The 15,090-nt window shown below is 47.2% G+C and overlaps 1 protein-coding gene across 4 annotated transcripts in view; it reads left to right on the top strand.

Moving 5' to 3' along the window:
- Positions 1 to 15,090, top strand: part of MYLK4 (myosin light chain kinase family member 4) — a 278,506-nt gene that overhangs the window by 249,020 nt on the left and 14,396 nt on the right. For all 4 annotated transcript variants that reach the window (XR_003854695.1, XM_029590534.1, XM_029590535.1 and 1 more), the window contains 2 exons: positions 1,454 to 1,595; positions 13,856 to 13,926. Coding sequence is in view for 3 of the 4 variants with exons in the window: in XM_029590534.1 (XP_029446394.1) it covers positions 1,454 to 1,595; positions 13,856 to 13,926 (213 nt within the window). In the remaining variant the exon portion in view is untranslated. Of the gene's footprint in view, positions 1 to 1,453; positions 1,596 to 13,855; positions 13,927 to 15,090 lie in introns of those variants that run through there.

Raw genomic sequence — 15,090 nt, 5'->3', positions numbered from 1 at the left:
TCACCTCTTGGCTCAATACTCTCCTAGTTCTCCATTTCTCCCTAGGCTCTAACCCCTCCCCCACCACCACCACCACCTTCTCTCTCTCTCTCTCTCCATCTTTTCCCTCAGCCTCAACCCCATTGCTTCCCCACTCAGTCTTCACCACAATAATAATGTTATCCTCTCCCTTCCTCTGGGCTCCACCCACTGCATTCCCACTCTCTCTTCTCCAGGCTCCATCCCCCTCAGCCACCCCCCCTCCCCAGGCCATCCCCCCTCCCTCAGAGTCATCTCCATTCTCCCCTCTCCTGGCTTGATCCTCCTCAGTTCTCTCCTCTCCCCAGACTTGACCCCACAGCTCCATTATCGTTTCTTCCCTCCCACACTGGCTCACTTTTTCTCCCTTCTTCCTTCCCCCCATCCCACCCTGTTTCTGCCCCATAGCACTCACACTTCCATTTCCATCCAAGCCTGCACGGCCTGAAACAATGCCATCTCTTACTTTAGGGGCCACATAGGCTGCCTGTTGCAGCTTCTTTCTTCAGGGCCCATGTGCGTTGCCCTTTCACTTCCTCTTTCTACTCCTGCCCCTTGCACATTCCTCTTCAGGGGCTGCACGGACTGACTGCAGCACACTCTTTCTTCTGGGTCCGCACAGTCACCCCTGTGCTTCTTCCTTCAGGTCCTGCGTGGCCAGAGTTCTACACACACGTTCAAAACTCTGCACTAGAAGCGAGTTCTGTGCACATTCTGTGCTGCATAGTGGCGCAGAATTCCCCCAGGAGTGACCCATTCTAAGCAAATGATAATCCACCAGCTGCAAAAGCTCTGCATCAACACCTGAATGAATTAAGGGATGTGAAACAGACCCAAGAGGTGAAGGAATTCTGTGCCTTCCCATGTTCATAATCCAAGCGTGTGGCAAGAGTGGGATGCAAGAAATGTTATGATGGCTGTCACAGACCCTGTGGAAGTGAGCCTACACCATGGATGACGTGATAAAGGCACTGGAAGGTTGAAAAGCTTAACCTTTCTGAAATCCATTGGACTAGTCATTTATTTATATATTTACATCTTTTTACTATACCGACATTCAAGACAAATATTCTTATCACACCGGTTTACATCGAACCAAACCTTGGAAAAGTTACGGATAACAAGTATGTGGTTAAGATGGCATTACTTAAAGTTTGCTGTCGGTATAAAATAAAATTTACATGTGTAAGCCAAGATTAAAATTTTGTAGTGCAGGGTGGTGGCTACAAAAGTGAACGTTTTAGCAGCATGTTGCTTTAATTATTTTGGAAGTGGCATTCAGCATAAGCAACAGTTTTCTAATGTTCAATATGCAGAGTGAGGTTAGTTCGATCTCATGTTAACAGGTGTTTTTAGACGAGCATTTCGGTGGCACAGCCTTGTCCCATAGACAATTTCATTTTAGCACAATAACATGTTTTCTGTTTCTCAACAGTGTGGATGGTGGAGAGCTCTTTGACAGAATTATCAATGAAAATTACAATTTGACAGAACTGGATACCATCTTATTCATTAAACAGATCTGCGAAGGGATTCAGTACATGCATCAAATGTACTTCCTTCATTTAGACCTCAAGGTAATGCGCATACTATGCCATAAATGCATTAGCTCGGCCATGGAGAAGCACACTCTTAGCTCTGAAACCACATGGTGCTTCGAAGAGCACACAATAAACCTCTGCCTGGAACTTCTGTATTTTATATCTTGACTCAGGGATTCATGTGGGAGGGGAACACTGAGGATATATTGTCACAGGCTGTGCATGAACCCTAGGGCAGAGATTCTTCTGAAAGAACCTCTGGAATGGAGAAATCTGCAAAGTGCGACCGGACAGCCTGGGGAAATTAATGTGCATCAGCTGTCTGAAAACTGCCCTCTACTCAATGCAGTTCAACCACACTGGCTGCATTGAGGAGGCATTCCCAGGTCAGGTCAGGAGAGGAGGAAAAATGGCACGTGGATGAAATGTCCTAATCCACATGATGCACACTTCAAGCAAAACTCTACTAAAAAAAAAGCAGGTACAAGGGACTGTGCGCACCTTCTACCTGCGCCACTTTTCAGAGAGAAAGTACAGTATGGAAAACAGCACACACGGTCTTTGTTGCTCATGTGGTGGACACTTTGAAAATTGCCCCCTTAAGTATAATAGGGCCCAACTCACTAGGGACGCTTTCCCTAGGCACATACTGGGTGAAAGTCTTTATTAATTAGTAACTATTCTTAAGTGCTGTGCAGAGTACTAGGTCACTAGGCTGGGGCAGGACACAAGAGAGTGGCAGTGGAGGGATGATAAAAATGCTGCCGCTGTCTGTCTCTGAGACTGCTCCACCTCTTCCGCTTCTGCTGTGCTACATACTCCTTGGTTGGACAGAAATGTATGCAGATCAGAAGAATGAGAAGGTGGGACAGTCATGCGGACGGACAGCAACATTACTTTTACAGTCCCTGCACTATCTCTCATGTGTTGCCTGGAGAAGGGTGATGGAGGCATGAGCCAGAGGAAAGATGTTTGGAGGATAGGGAGACACAAAGAAGGGATGACTGAAGGGAGAGCGGGGGGCATCTTGGGATTGGTGAAAGATTCAGAGATCGATTGATGAGGGGAGGGTAGGTAAAGCATAGTGTTATGCCTGTCAGTCGCAGACAGCTGCGACCACTTATACTCACCTCTTTCATTGCTGCCTTGTCATCTCTTGGAAGAATGGCGGTCTCCGCCAACCACTGCCGACCAGCCTGGCGTTCCCGGGACAGTGTGGGCACTGCTGACCGCCATCTTGTTTCAGGAATTAGCTAATTGTGCGCGCGCACGCATGGGCTACCTTTGTACATGTCATGGCAAGAACCTCAGGGGTGTCCCCTCCGGATGACGTCATCCATCTGTTGTACTTAAGCTGGCTGGCCCTTCGGTTTGACGAGTTAGCAAGGAGTTCCCTCGTTGCTGAATTCCGCTCCATCCTTGGCCTTCCGGTTCCAGATTCTACACTTGGCATGAGACACTCGGTACCCACTCCTCGGAGGCCCTTCCTCGTCTCTGGCTATCCGTTCCTCGGAGGGCCATCTTGCCTTGGACATCTATCTGTCTCGTTCCCCGGGACCCCTCCTGGAACTAACTCCTGTGAGTATCTTACTACTACGGACTTCAACTATACCAAACCTCGTTTTGGGATCCTCTTCGGTGTATCCCGTGCCTCGAGCCACTACCGCATCATCCCAGGAGAAACCACTCTGATTTACCCTGCGCTGCAGCTCATTACCGCACCCTGCTACAGGACCCTCATCAGGGTTCCTGCACCTCGGACTACCATCTCATTACCACTACTGAGACACCTCTCCGACATACCCCGCTCCACGGGCCACTACCGGATCTACAAGTCTGAGATATTTCTACACTACTGTGAGACTTCCTGGTGTACCCCGCTCTGCGGGCCACTACCGGATCTTCACATCAGAGGTATCACCCTTGGGTATACCCCTTTGCTTAGAACTATTCTTATACAGCACCTCCCGCTCCGCGGGCTGTGCCTTTCTCTTCTCTTAATAAAGACTCTATTCCACAGCTGTGTCTGACACCACTGGGACCGTGCCTACCAATGGTGAGGCTCATCGGGCTCCTCCCTGTGGGTGGAGACACCTCTCACCATGGCCCAGGGTTCACACTCTTACAAGTTATAACAGATTGCTTACTCCATGTTGCATTCGTGCCTCTTCTCGCCCCTCGCTCCACCCTCTCTACCTTGGGAGCGACTCCCTTCGGCTCTGACAAACAGTTGCAGCCGCGGCTTCTCCCTGCCTCTTGGTCCCGGTGTCCCCGGGTTGGCTTGACGCTACGGATCCGCCATGTTCCCGATGACGTAAGGGTGCTCTCACGCGCTCCAGACTTTGTACCAGCAAGGGCGCAAACCTCGGGGGCGTCCCCCATAGTGACGTCAACCATTTTCACTTTAAAAGGTCTTTGTTTGCTAAACTCTAACGAGTTAGCAAGGAACTCCAACAGGACTTGCTTTGGCAGTCCACGATACTTGCAACAATGATCCGAGTCAGCCAGGGGAATCCTTCTCCACTGCTCAGCCTTTTCAAACTTACCAGGAGTACCCACTCCATGGGGGCTCCGCTCTCTCTTCTTGATTTCAGATTGCCGGAATACTCAGAAGACTCCTCATTGCCTGGAAGCGATTGCAGACAGGAACACAGTGAGTTCTATTGTAGATAGGAATCGGTACTCGCTCCACGAGGGCCTACATTCCTATAGCTCTGAAGATTCCCTTCCGTTCAAGACGTTATCGCAGGTATGGAGATCGAGAGTTATATTGGCAAGATTGCAGATAGGAACCGGTACTTGCTCCACGAGGGCCCATGTTCCTAGAATCCTTTACAGACTCTCTTCTACTCTAGAAGCCATTTCATATACAGCTATTGTGAGTTCTTATTACAGACTGTTTAGAGGAACCAATGCTCGCCTGCGGCTCCTGTTCCTGAATATACTGAAGACTCTCTGTGGCATAGAGACCATTGCAGACATCTACTATTGTGAGTGTACCATCTTATATCCAGTATACCTTGTCTACTCATTACTTCTAGTCTCTCTCTACAGCTCAGCGACCCAGAAATTATATTCCAGTATTAGAAGGTCTTCAGCCCTACCAGACATCTCACTACTGCCACCACTGGTGGTCCAGCTTCCAGCTTAATAAAGAACTATTTGTGTTTACTTCATATTCTAGCCTAGCCAGTGGTTCCTCTCAGGATCTCCTCCTGGGGGCGCTGTCATCTGCCATCGGCCCAGGGATTCACCATTTCCTCCAAGTGGTCATTCCTTACACTACTATCACTCTGTGGGAGCCAACCACTACCGACCACTAACACCGCTTACGGAAGTATTATATAGATAGCTACCTTCTCTTTCTATGGAACTTGCCAGCAGCCTATATATAACAGATTGCAACTCCGTAGCGGAGGCATGATAGATTGCTATCTCATTAGCGAAGTACAATATACCTATTGTTAGCTCCTCTCCTTAGAAGAGTGTCATAGAACAGATTGCCAACTCCTCTTCCCTGGGGAGTTGATCCATAACAGATTGCTACCTCCTTCCTTTACAGGAGCATCTAACAGCAGTTCGCTAACAGATTACTAACTCTGCCCTCCTGGCGGGGTCAGCACTACTGATAGCTAACTCCTCCCCTCTGGAGGAGCAGATCATGACAGATTGCTACTCCTCCCCCTTTCAGGAGAAAAGCAGAACAGTTTGCTAACTCCACCCTCCTGGCGGGGTGAGCGACAGCAGATTGCTAACTCCTCCCCTCTGGAGGAGGAGAGCGTAACACTCCATGGACCCGGCTCAGGTCTCAACCATCCAGGCCATCCCTGGCCTGGTCCAACAGATCTCAGAGCAACAAAAGGTATTAGAGACTTTGGCCAATGCCATCAATCAGTTAAGATCTCGGCTGAACTCTGCCTCGACGCCTGTCAAGCCCACTTCTGCTTCACAGGCACTGCCTGTATGGCTTTCTATTCCCTTGCCAGCTCCTACTCATTTTACAAGTGATCCCCTGTTATGGAGGGCTTTCTGAATCAATGCTGTATATACTTTTTGCTGCAACCTACCTACTTTCTGGACATAGTGTCCAAAACTATGTACATCTTGTCCCTTTTGGACGGGAAAGCCCCGGCCTGGGCATCACCCCTTTGGGAGAGATTGGATCCAGTTCTCAATGATTTGACAGGTTTCCTTGCCCTATTTCGTTCTGTATTTGATGATCCCGCTCGCAAGACTGTCACTGGATCTGCACTCCTGCATCTACAGCAAGGAACCAGACCTTTAACTGAGTATGTGATTGAGTTTGAAACTCTGTCCTTGGAATTACATTGGGATCTGGGTTGCCTACGTGCTATATTCCTGGAAGGTCTCAATTCATGCATCAAAGATTAATTAGCTGCACGTGAGCTCCCTGAGACTCTGGACTCTCTCATTGACCTGGCTGGTCGCGTTGACCGTCGCCTGCGTGAGCGATCCCAGGAGACTAAGGGGCCCAAGAAGATGTCCTCGGGGGTCCCGCGCTCTCGCCCAACACCGGTCACCCAGACTACTCCCACACCCAGTATCGAGGAAGAAGAACCCATGCAAATGGGCCACAGTCACTTATCTGCTAAAGAGAGACGTCACCGGCAAAGATTAGGCCTCTGCATGTACTGCGGTCAGCCAGGGCACGCTGTGCTCTCTTGTCCTATCTGTCTGGGAAACTCTCAGACCTAGGATGCGCCGGAGGACTCCTCCTAGGTCTCACCTCTCCATCTCCTCCATTGACATTCCCAGTCTCCATTAACTTGGATAGCCTTGAATTCCACACTTTAGCCCTGGTGGACTCTGGTGCCGGTGGGAACTTTATACTCAGACAACTCGTGGAGCACCTACAAATCCCCACCATTCGGACACCTACACCTCTGCTATTGTCATCAATTCATGGCAAGCCATTACCTGGCAAAGACACCTATTCCACTCAACCTATCCGACTCCGCACTGGATCTCTGCACATGCAGACCATTTCCTTCTTGGTTTTAGATAAGGCAATACACCCGGTGGTACTCGGACTGCCATGGTTACAAATGCACACACTGCAATTCATTTGGAGCACCCTGCAACTGTCCCAATGGGGCAATTCCTGCTATGGAAAGTGCCTAGAGGCTGTGACTCCTATGCCATGCCTGACCACCACCACATCTCTTCCAGGTCTACCCTCTGCAGTACTCCTCTTATTGAGACATATTCTCTAAGAAAACGGTGGACACTTTACCACCTCACCGATCTTTTGACTGCACCATAAACTTATTACCCAACACTGAACCCCCCAGAGGAAGGGTGTACCACTTTCTCTGACGGAGACCAAGGCACTGTCCGATTATATTCAAGAGAACTTGGCGAAGGGCCTCATTTGGCCTTCTAAGTCTCCTGCTGGAGCTGGGTTCTTTTTTGTGGGAAAGAAGGATGGATCCCTTCACCCGTGCATAGACTACCATGGCTTAAATGAGATCACTATGAAGGACCACTACCCATTGCCATTGATCTCTGAACTCTTTGATAGGCTCCAAGGGGCCAAAATATTCACTAAACTGGACCTCAGAGGGGCATACAACTTGGTCTGGATACACCATGGCGACGAATGGCCATCGCAGGTATTAAATGGCATTTAATACCCGCGATGGCCATTTTGAATATTTAGTCATGCCCTTTGGCCTTTGCAATGCCCCGGCCGTTTTTCAAAACATGATGAATGAAATCTTCAGGGACATGCTTTACAGCTGTGTAGTAGTATACCTAGAGGACATACTGGTCTTCTCTCAAGATCTCCAGAGCCATCAACTGGACGTCGTTGATGTTCTGCAGAGATTGAGACAACCGCTTATATGCCAAATCAGAAAAATGCTCCTTTCACCAGGTGTGGTATCCAGCCAAGGGTTCCAGATGGATCTGTAAAAAACCAAGAGTATTTGGGACTGGCCACAACCCACTGGTCTTAAGGCTCTGCAAAGATTCCTAGGGTTCACTAACTACTACAGATCATTCATTCACCATTATTCTACGTTGACCGTGCCTCTTACAGCCATGACTCGAAAGGGAGCCAATCCCTCTCTCTGGTCCCCAGAGGGGACTCCAGGGCTCCAGGGACGATCCGGGAAACTACAGACCGGATAGCCTGACTTCAGTGCCAGGAAAAATAGTGGAAAGGGTTCTAAACATCAAAATCACAGAACATATAGAAAGACATGGTTTAATGGAACAAAGTCAGCATGGCTTTACCCAAGGCAAGTCTTGCCTCACAAACCTGCTTCACTTTTTTGAAGGAGTTAATAAACATGTGGATAAAGGTGAACCGGTAGATGTAGTGTACTTGGATTTTCAGAAGGCGTTTGACAAAGTTCCTCATGAGAGGCTTCTAGGAAAAGTAAAAGGTCATGGGATTGATGGTGATGTCCTTTCGTGGATTACAAACTGGCTAAAAGACAGGAAACAGAGAGTAGGATTAAATGGACAATTTTCTCAGTGGAAGGGATCTGTATTGGGACCCTTACTTTTCAATATATTTATAAATGATCTGGAAAGAAATACGATGAGTGAGATAATCAGATTTGCAGATGATACAAAATTGTTCAGAGTAGTTAAATCACAAGCAGATTGTGATAAATTGCAGGAAGACCTTGTGAGACTGGAAAATTGAGCCTCCAAATGGCAGATGAAATTTAATGTGGATAAGTGCAAGGTGATGCATATAGGGAAAAATAACCCATGCTATAGTTATACAATGTTAGGTTCCATATTAGGTGCTACAACCCAAGAAAGAGATCTAGGCGTCATAGTGGATAACACATTGAAATCGTCAGTTCAGTGTGCTGCAGCAGTCAAAAAAGCAAACAGAATGTTGGGAATTATTAGAAAGGGAATGGCGAATAAAACGTAAAATGTCATAATGCCTCTGTATACATAAGCAATTGAGGTGTTCTATGGGGTAACTTAATTTGTATTTGGTTCCTATCTCTCTGATGTTTGTACTCCCAGTCACACAGTTATGTTGCAGCTGATCAGCTGCTTAAACAACCATGATAGGCAAGCCTCCTGAAGGGTACACAATGGCATAAGCTTCCTGCATCTCTGTTACTCCTCCACTAGGGAACTAGAGAGCAGGCTATTCCTGTGTGCACAGAAACATCTTCAGACCCAAACCCTGCTACTCATGATGGCTCCCTATGAGCGAGCGGAAGAGGTCCATAAAAATATTCATCTGGCTTTTGTCTACACAATCTCAGACTACAAGGGGTATGGTAGAAATAGGGAGCCACACTAATGAAGAGATCTATAGGGGGGACATATCCTTCAGTCCCCCCCCTACAAAAGTGTAACTTCCTTCCCTGTTTAGTTATCACCAGCCACCTCTGGCTTTTATTATATCGACATAAGAGTTATCTGAAAATGTTGAACATGCACATGTGAAATCACATAGTTTATTTTATTTATTTATTTATTTATTTATTTATTTAATTAAATTTCTATGCCGATATTAGTGGGGACATCATATCGGTTTACATCAGATAAGGTAACATATAGAATATGTTACCTTACCTAATAGAAGTGGGGAGGGAGAGATAGGAACTAAAAGAATGTAGCTTGGAATACATAGGAATCAGGCTAATCTGAAATATGAGATAGCCAAGAAGTTAACGGAGAGCATAATATTTGTCAAAAAACAAGAGAATATAGTTTCCTACATACGATGGCATATCAGTGATCTCTATGCACATTTGAAGAAATGACCCTTGTGGTTTTGAAAGCTTAGAAAATTGAAATGCTAATCCAATAAAAGTTTGATCGCACCAAGAATCCAGTGACTGGAATGTGACTTTAAATATTAAGCTATCACATGTTCTATTTGCTGTTCATTTATGTATGTTAATACATGCAGAGATGTGGTGGTGGTGGTGGTGGTGGTGGTGGGGGGGGGGGGTGTTAAATAATATTATATGAAAAAGGAGTATCTTATCAAGAGTTGCAGAGCTGGTGAGAGTCCATTAGTAAGAAACTTAAAATGTGTGGTGACCCCCTGGTCAGCCACTAGATGGCGCTAGGTCCCTACCAAAAGAATTAGTCAACTAGAAGGAGATACCACTTATAAGCACCTCCCTCAGAGGCATGTCTGAAGTGGGTGATCTCTTATTTTCCTATAAGTGGGGGCTAGGAGTAGGTTAGTGTGGCATTTGAGTTCAGTGTTAGGAGAATAAGGAGCTCTCAGAGTATTTTATTTTAGAGTGAGGCCTACTCCCCTCATAGGATACAGTTTGGAGGCTATTCTTTCCTAGGCACTCCCTGCCTGTCTGGAGATTGGCCTCTGGTTAGACTTTGTTAAGGGCTTTTTACTATTTTTTGAGACGTTACACTTGAGTGGGAACCTGCAACCTTTTGGAGATGACGGACCAAAGAACTCACACCTTGGGAAGTAACTGAAGGGGAAGAAGAAGTGACAAAGAAAGCCCCAGATATAAAATTATTTTGTGTGTCCTTTGGGATATAACAAAACCCATGAAAAAGGGGTTACATATGTAAGACTCAACTAGGGCACACTGCTCCACTCTTGCCAGCTCTAGGTGCTGTAGTTAGAATTTACTACTTCAACATAACAAATGCTATTTTTGTCTTTTCTGTGTGTGTGTGATGCGGGTCGGCGGGGAGGGAGGGGCAGTTCGCTTACTGATTCTCCCCCTCTGCTCCAAGTTTTTCTGGTCACTTTTGCAAACTTGGTGTTACGTTTAGGCAGTGGTCAGATGTAGAGAACACCACCTGCAGGGGTGCCCCCGGGTGGAGAGAAGCAGGAGTGAATAGTACTGGGTGATGACTGGAACCTGTGGAGCAGAGTACTGGCTGGCAAGGAGTCTGGGGCTGGCTGGAACCTGAGGATCTGGATTGTAGCTGGGTGTTGGCTGGAACCTGAGGAGCTGGATTGTAGCTGAGTGCTGGCTGGAACCTGAGGAGCTGGATTGTAGTTGAGTGCTGGCTGGAACCTGTGGAGCTGGATTGTAGCTGAGTGCTGGCTGGAACCTGTGGAGCTGGATTGTAGCTGGGTGCTGGCTGGAACCTGAAGAGCTGGATTGAAGCTGAGTGCTGGCTGGAACCTGTGGAGCTGGATTGTAGCTGGGTGCTGGCTGGAACCTGTGGAGCTGGATTGTAGCTGAGTGCTGGCTGGATCCTGAGGAGCTGGATTGTAGCTGGGTGCTGGCTGGAACCTGAAGAGCTTGATTGTAGCTGGGTGCTGGCTGGAACCTGAGGAGCTGGATTGTAGCTGAGTGCTGGCTGGAACCTGTGGAGCTGGATTGTAGCTGGGTGCTGGCTGGAACCTGAGGAGCTGGATTGTAGTTGAGTGCTGGCTGGAACCTATGGAGCTGGATTGTAGCTGAGTGCTGGCTGGAACCTGTGGAGCTGGATTGTAGCTGGTGCTGGCTGGAACCTGAGGAGCTGGATTGTAGCTGAGTGCTGGCTGGAACCTGAGGAGCTGGATTGTAGCTGGGTGCTGGTTGGAACCTGAAGAGCTGGATTGAAGCTGAGTGCTGGCTGGAACCTGAGGAGCTGGATTGTAGCTGAGTGCTGGCTGGAACCTGAGGAGCTGGATTGTAGCTGAGTGCTGGCTGGAACCTGAGGAGCTGGATTGTAGCTGGGTGCTGGCTGGAACCTGTGGAGCTGGATTGTAGCTGGGTGCTGGCTGGAACCTGAGGAGCTGGATTGTAGCTGGTGCTGGCTGGAACCTGTGGAGCTGGATTGTAGCTGAGTGCTGGCTGGAACCTGTGGAGCTGGATTGTAGCTGGTGCTGGCTGGAACCTGTAGAGCTGGATTGTAGCTGGGTGCGGGCTGGAACCTGTGGAGCTGGATTGTAGCTGGGTGCTGGTTAGAGGGAGTCTCTGGTACAAGGTGCGTGGAGGTAAGGGTGAGCTTGATACACATAAGCAGCATGGAGGTATGTATGGAAGTATGTATGGAAGTGAGTGCGGGTAAAGATGGTCAGAACACAGGAGCAGAGTGCAGGTAAGAGTGGATACAGGTTAGTGTGCAGGTAAAAGTGATATAGACTGTGAGTATGTGTGAACTGAAACTGAGGGAACCTGAGGAAGACAGACTGACAATGAACAGACAGACAGACCAGGACAGCACTAACACTGAACCAAAACACATAAGCCCGAAGGCAGGGCAGCAAGGCAGAAGCCCAAGGCAGGGCAGCAAGGCAGAAGCCCAAAGGCAAGGCAGCAGGGCAGAAACCTGAGGGCAAGGTAGCAAGAGAGGCTAGAGCAGGGAGCCCAAACGAGCTCGATGGCGAAGCACAGGAGTCTTGGGTAGGCAGGATTATAAAGACGGTCCGGGACATAGAGCAGCTGACTAGGGCAGATTGGACCAGCCAGGAGAGCAAGCTCTTGAGGAACCTCTGGTGGTGAGGCGGTTGCACAGCAGCCATAGCCATAACACTTGGGCTCTGTGATCCGCTAGTGTAGACATCACTGTACAGGTGCTGATTCACCTTTCTTCCAGATAAGGGCAATCAGCATGAAAGGTACATCAGCTCTTACACAACGATTTCTACCCTCATCATATGTACCAGAAACCTCTGAGCAATACTTTGCTTCCTCTCTTCTAGATTTTTTCCTCTCTACAGTTGTCTTTCGTTTCCCCCCTCTCTTTTACCTATCCCTCATACCTCCCATAGATCTGCTTGTGCTTTTCATCTACTCACATCTGTCCAGGGCCCTGGCTTTTCCTCTTCTCCTTCTTACTCTTTCTTTCTCCCCTTTTCACCTTTTCTTATCTGTTCCCTTCCGTTTTTTTCTCATTTTCCTTCTGCAGTGACTGCAGTAACAATAATGCGCCTCCATATCGATGAAACAGCGCCGAAGCAGGAAGCACTAGTGTGCATCACCTCCCCTAGTGCAGGGGACAGTGCTTCTATTGGGAGCTGCCTCTTCCACATTCCCCCTCAGCCTATTGGTTCTCAGCCAGCCCTGCACAAACCAATAAGCTAAGAGAGAAGGCAGGAGTGGCAGCAGACAGGAGATAGGAGCTTCCTGCTGCTCGCTGGGGCCCTGTTTCATCGATATGGAGGCGCATTATTGTTACTGCAGTCACTGCAGAAGGAAAATGAGAAAAAAACGGAAGGGAACAGATAAGAAAAGGGAGCAAGGGATATGCAGCGGACACCAGTCCGCTCAAGTTTTCAGAACATCGTTAATGAATATATGTGAGATAGGTTTGCATGCACACTGCTTCATCTGCATGCAAACCTGTCTCACGTGTGCTCTAATGGGATAGGCTGTAAACCTGAGTGGATTGTTGTCCATGAGGATTGGGGGTTACTTCCCCCCATGATGGAAAGCTGCAAGATATGTTCTCAAAACTGTGAATCACTGGCATTGATTGAACATTTAAAAATACATAGGAGTGAAATGAAAGCGAAGGAGTCGAGAAGATATTTTACAAATTTTCTTGTAAACAGAATACAGTGGAGTTGAAGTTTTGCTCTCTGAACCAGTCTGCAGTACACTCCAAGATGGCTAACAGCAGTATGCTTTGCAGTCAAAAACCAGTTGGAAACTGGTGGAAATAATAATAATAATAATAATAATAATAAAAAAATACAGCTGTAGATTGTAATCCATCTGTAAGAAGACCGGTGCTGCTGTGAGGGTGATGGCAGCAGTGAATTCCAGACTGGATTGTCTGCAGTCATTCTTCAAGGACCTTGGACCTTGGGATGGTTGGAGAGGACTTCAGCATGTGAATTCCATTAGCCCTACTGTTTAATAAATACAGGGAAAGAGCGTTAGGATGACTTCCCTGGCTGCTCGCATGGTATTAATGCCAGACTAGACAGCCGCTGCCAAAATGGAGACTGGGATCGGAAATCTATGGCATGCAGATAAGCTTCAAAGAAGTACAGAATCATTTTCATATTTTAAAGCTGGGTTTGTCAGCTCATTAAAGACTTAAAAATATGGGAGCTGACAGAAAATCCGATTGAGAAGTACTTTCCTCCTTTCCACTCCCCTAACTCCCCCTAATGAGGCTTTTATCCTAACTCCTGTATTATATCAAACTGAGAAGCAGTTTGAGGTGAAACGCTGTTGGTACTGCATGCACTGACTGACCTGTCAATTGCTACAGGAGAACAGGTATGCCAAGGCCAAGCTAGGCTGCGGAAAGCTGCAGCTAGACACTCATTCAGCCTGCTGCCAGGTTTTTAGCTGCGCCTATCCCATTAAGAGAGGAGTATGTAAGGTAAATATGTTTATGTGTTTTTTCTCTCTTGGCAGCCTGAGAATATCATGTGTGTGAATCAAGCTGCAAATCAGATAAAAATTATTGATTTTGGACTGGCACGAAGGTAGGTTTATGTCCACAAATGATGCTAACTATACCAAGAAATGTGCATACATTTATTGGTTTATACTTTCAATTCTTATTTCAAACAAATTTAATTCTTTCTTTTAACTTTAAAATGAGAAGACTTATCATTTCTATGAAACACATTAAGAGCAAGTGATTGCCAGTCATCGGCATGGCTAATATGGTATACTCTCAGGCCGATGCAATATAGGGTGCTCAGCCTAGCGCACAGCTTAATACGTGGTTGGACGTGCATTTTGGATGGCCTAGAATAAATCCCGATGCAGTAATGGAATTAGCGTGTCCAAAACGCATGTCAAAACAAACGCTTAGCTAATAGCGCTCATCGCATGTAAGTGCTATGTAGATGAGGCTATTAGCTATTACTCCCCAGTGCAGAAAATCGTCCGGCGCGCAACGCACACTCATTAACGTGGCAAAACTTAATGCCCGCCCCAGAGTTGGCATTAAGTTATACCGCGAGCCAAGGGCTCAAGAAAAAACAACAGATCCCACTGTCAGTGATTCCTCCTACTTGGTATCGCTGCAATACTAAGATCCAAAGCTTGCAGAGATTGAAATTTACAAAAAAGGAAGGGCTCGATAACAAAAAAAAAATAAAATTGTGGCCGCACAATATACACACTGCAGGCATGCATGCACACCATGTGTGTGAGTTATCTATGGTGGGATAAAACAGATGCTCATCAGACTGAGCGTCCATTTTACTACCCCTGGCACAGCCACGTCTCCAGGGCGCCTGTGCTTTTGAGCGCTAGAGACACACAATTTTTCCCTTGCACGTCCATTTTAGCGTGGCCATTAATTTACATGCTGCATCGGGCGCCCAGGGGTTGTGGATGTGCGTGCATTAGGAAAACGGCGCTCAACACTAGCGCCATTTTACCACGTGCTTTTATTGCATCTGTCCCTATGTGATTTAAAAAAAAGCAAACATTGGCAGTAAGCTATGTTATATGGTGTATTATTGGCACTGGAGCAGTGTGCCGGATAACACATGACCTTGTGGTCTTTAATCAGGGCTCCATGACTGGATTTACGTTTTGGGCAAATAAGAAAAAGTACAAGAAGCCTGCAAGTCAGTTCACTTTCATAATTTTGAATTATCTTTTGTCCAAGGACTTTCTTTCCTGCAGCATCA

This window comes from Rhinatrema bivittatum, chromosome 2 (genome assembly GCF_901001135.1).
Source record: "Rhinatrema bivittatum chromosome 2, aRhiBiv1.1, whole genome shotgun sequence".
NCBI lineage: Eukaryota > Metazoa > Chordata > Amphibia > Gymnophiona > Rhinatrematidae > Rhinatrema > Rhinatrema bivittatum.
This window is presented reverse-complemented; position numbering and strand designations above follow the sequence as displayed.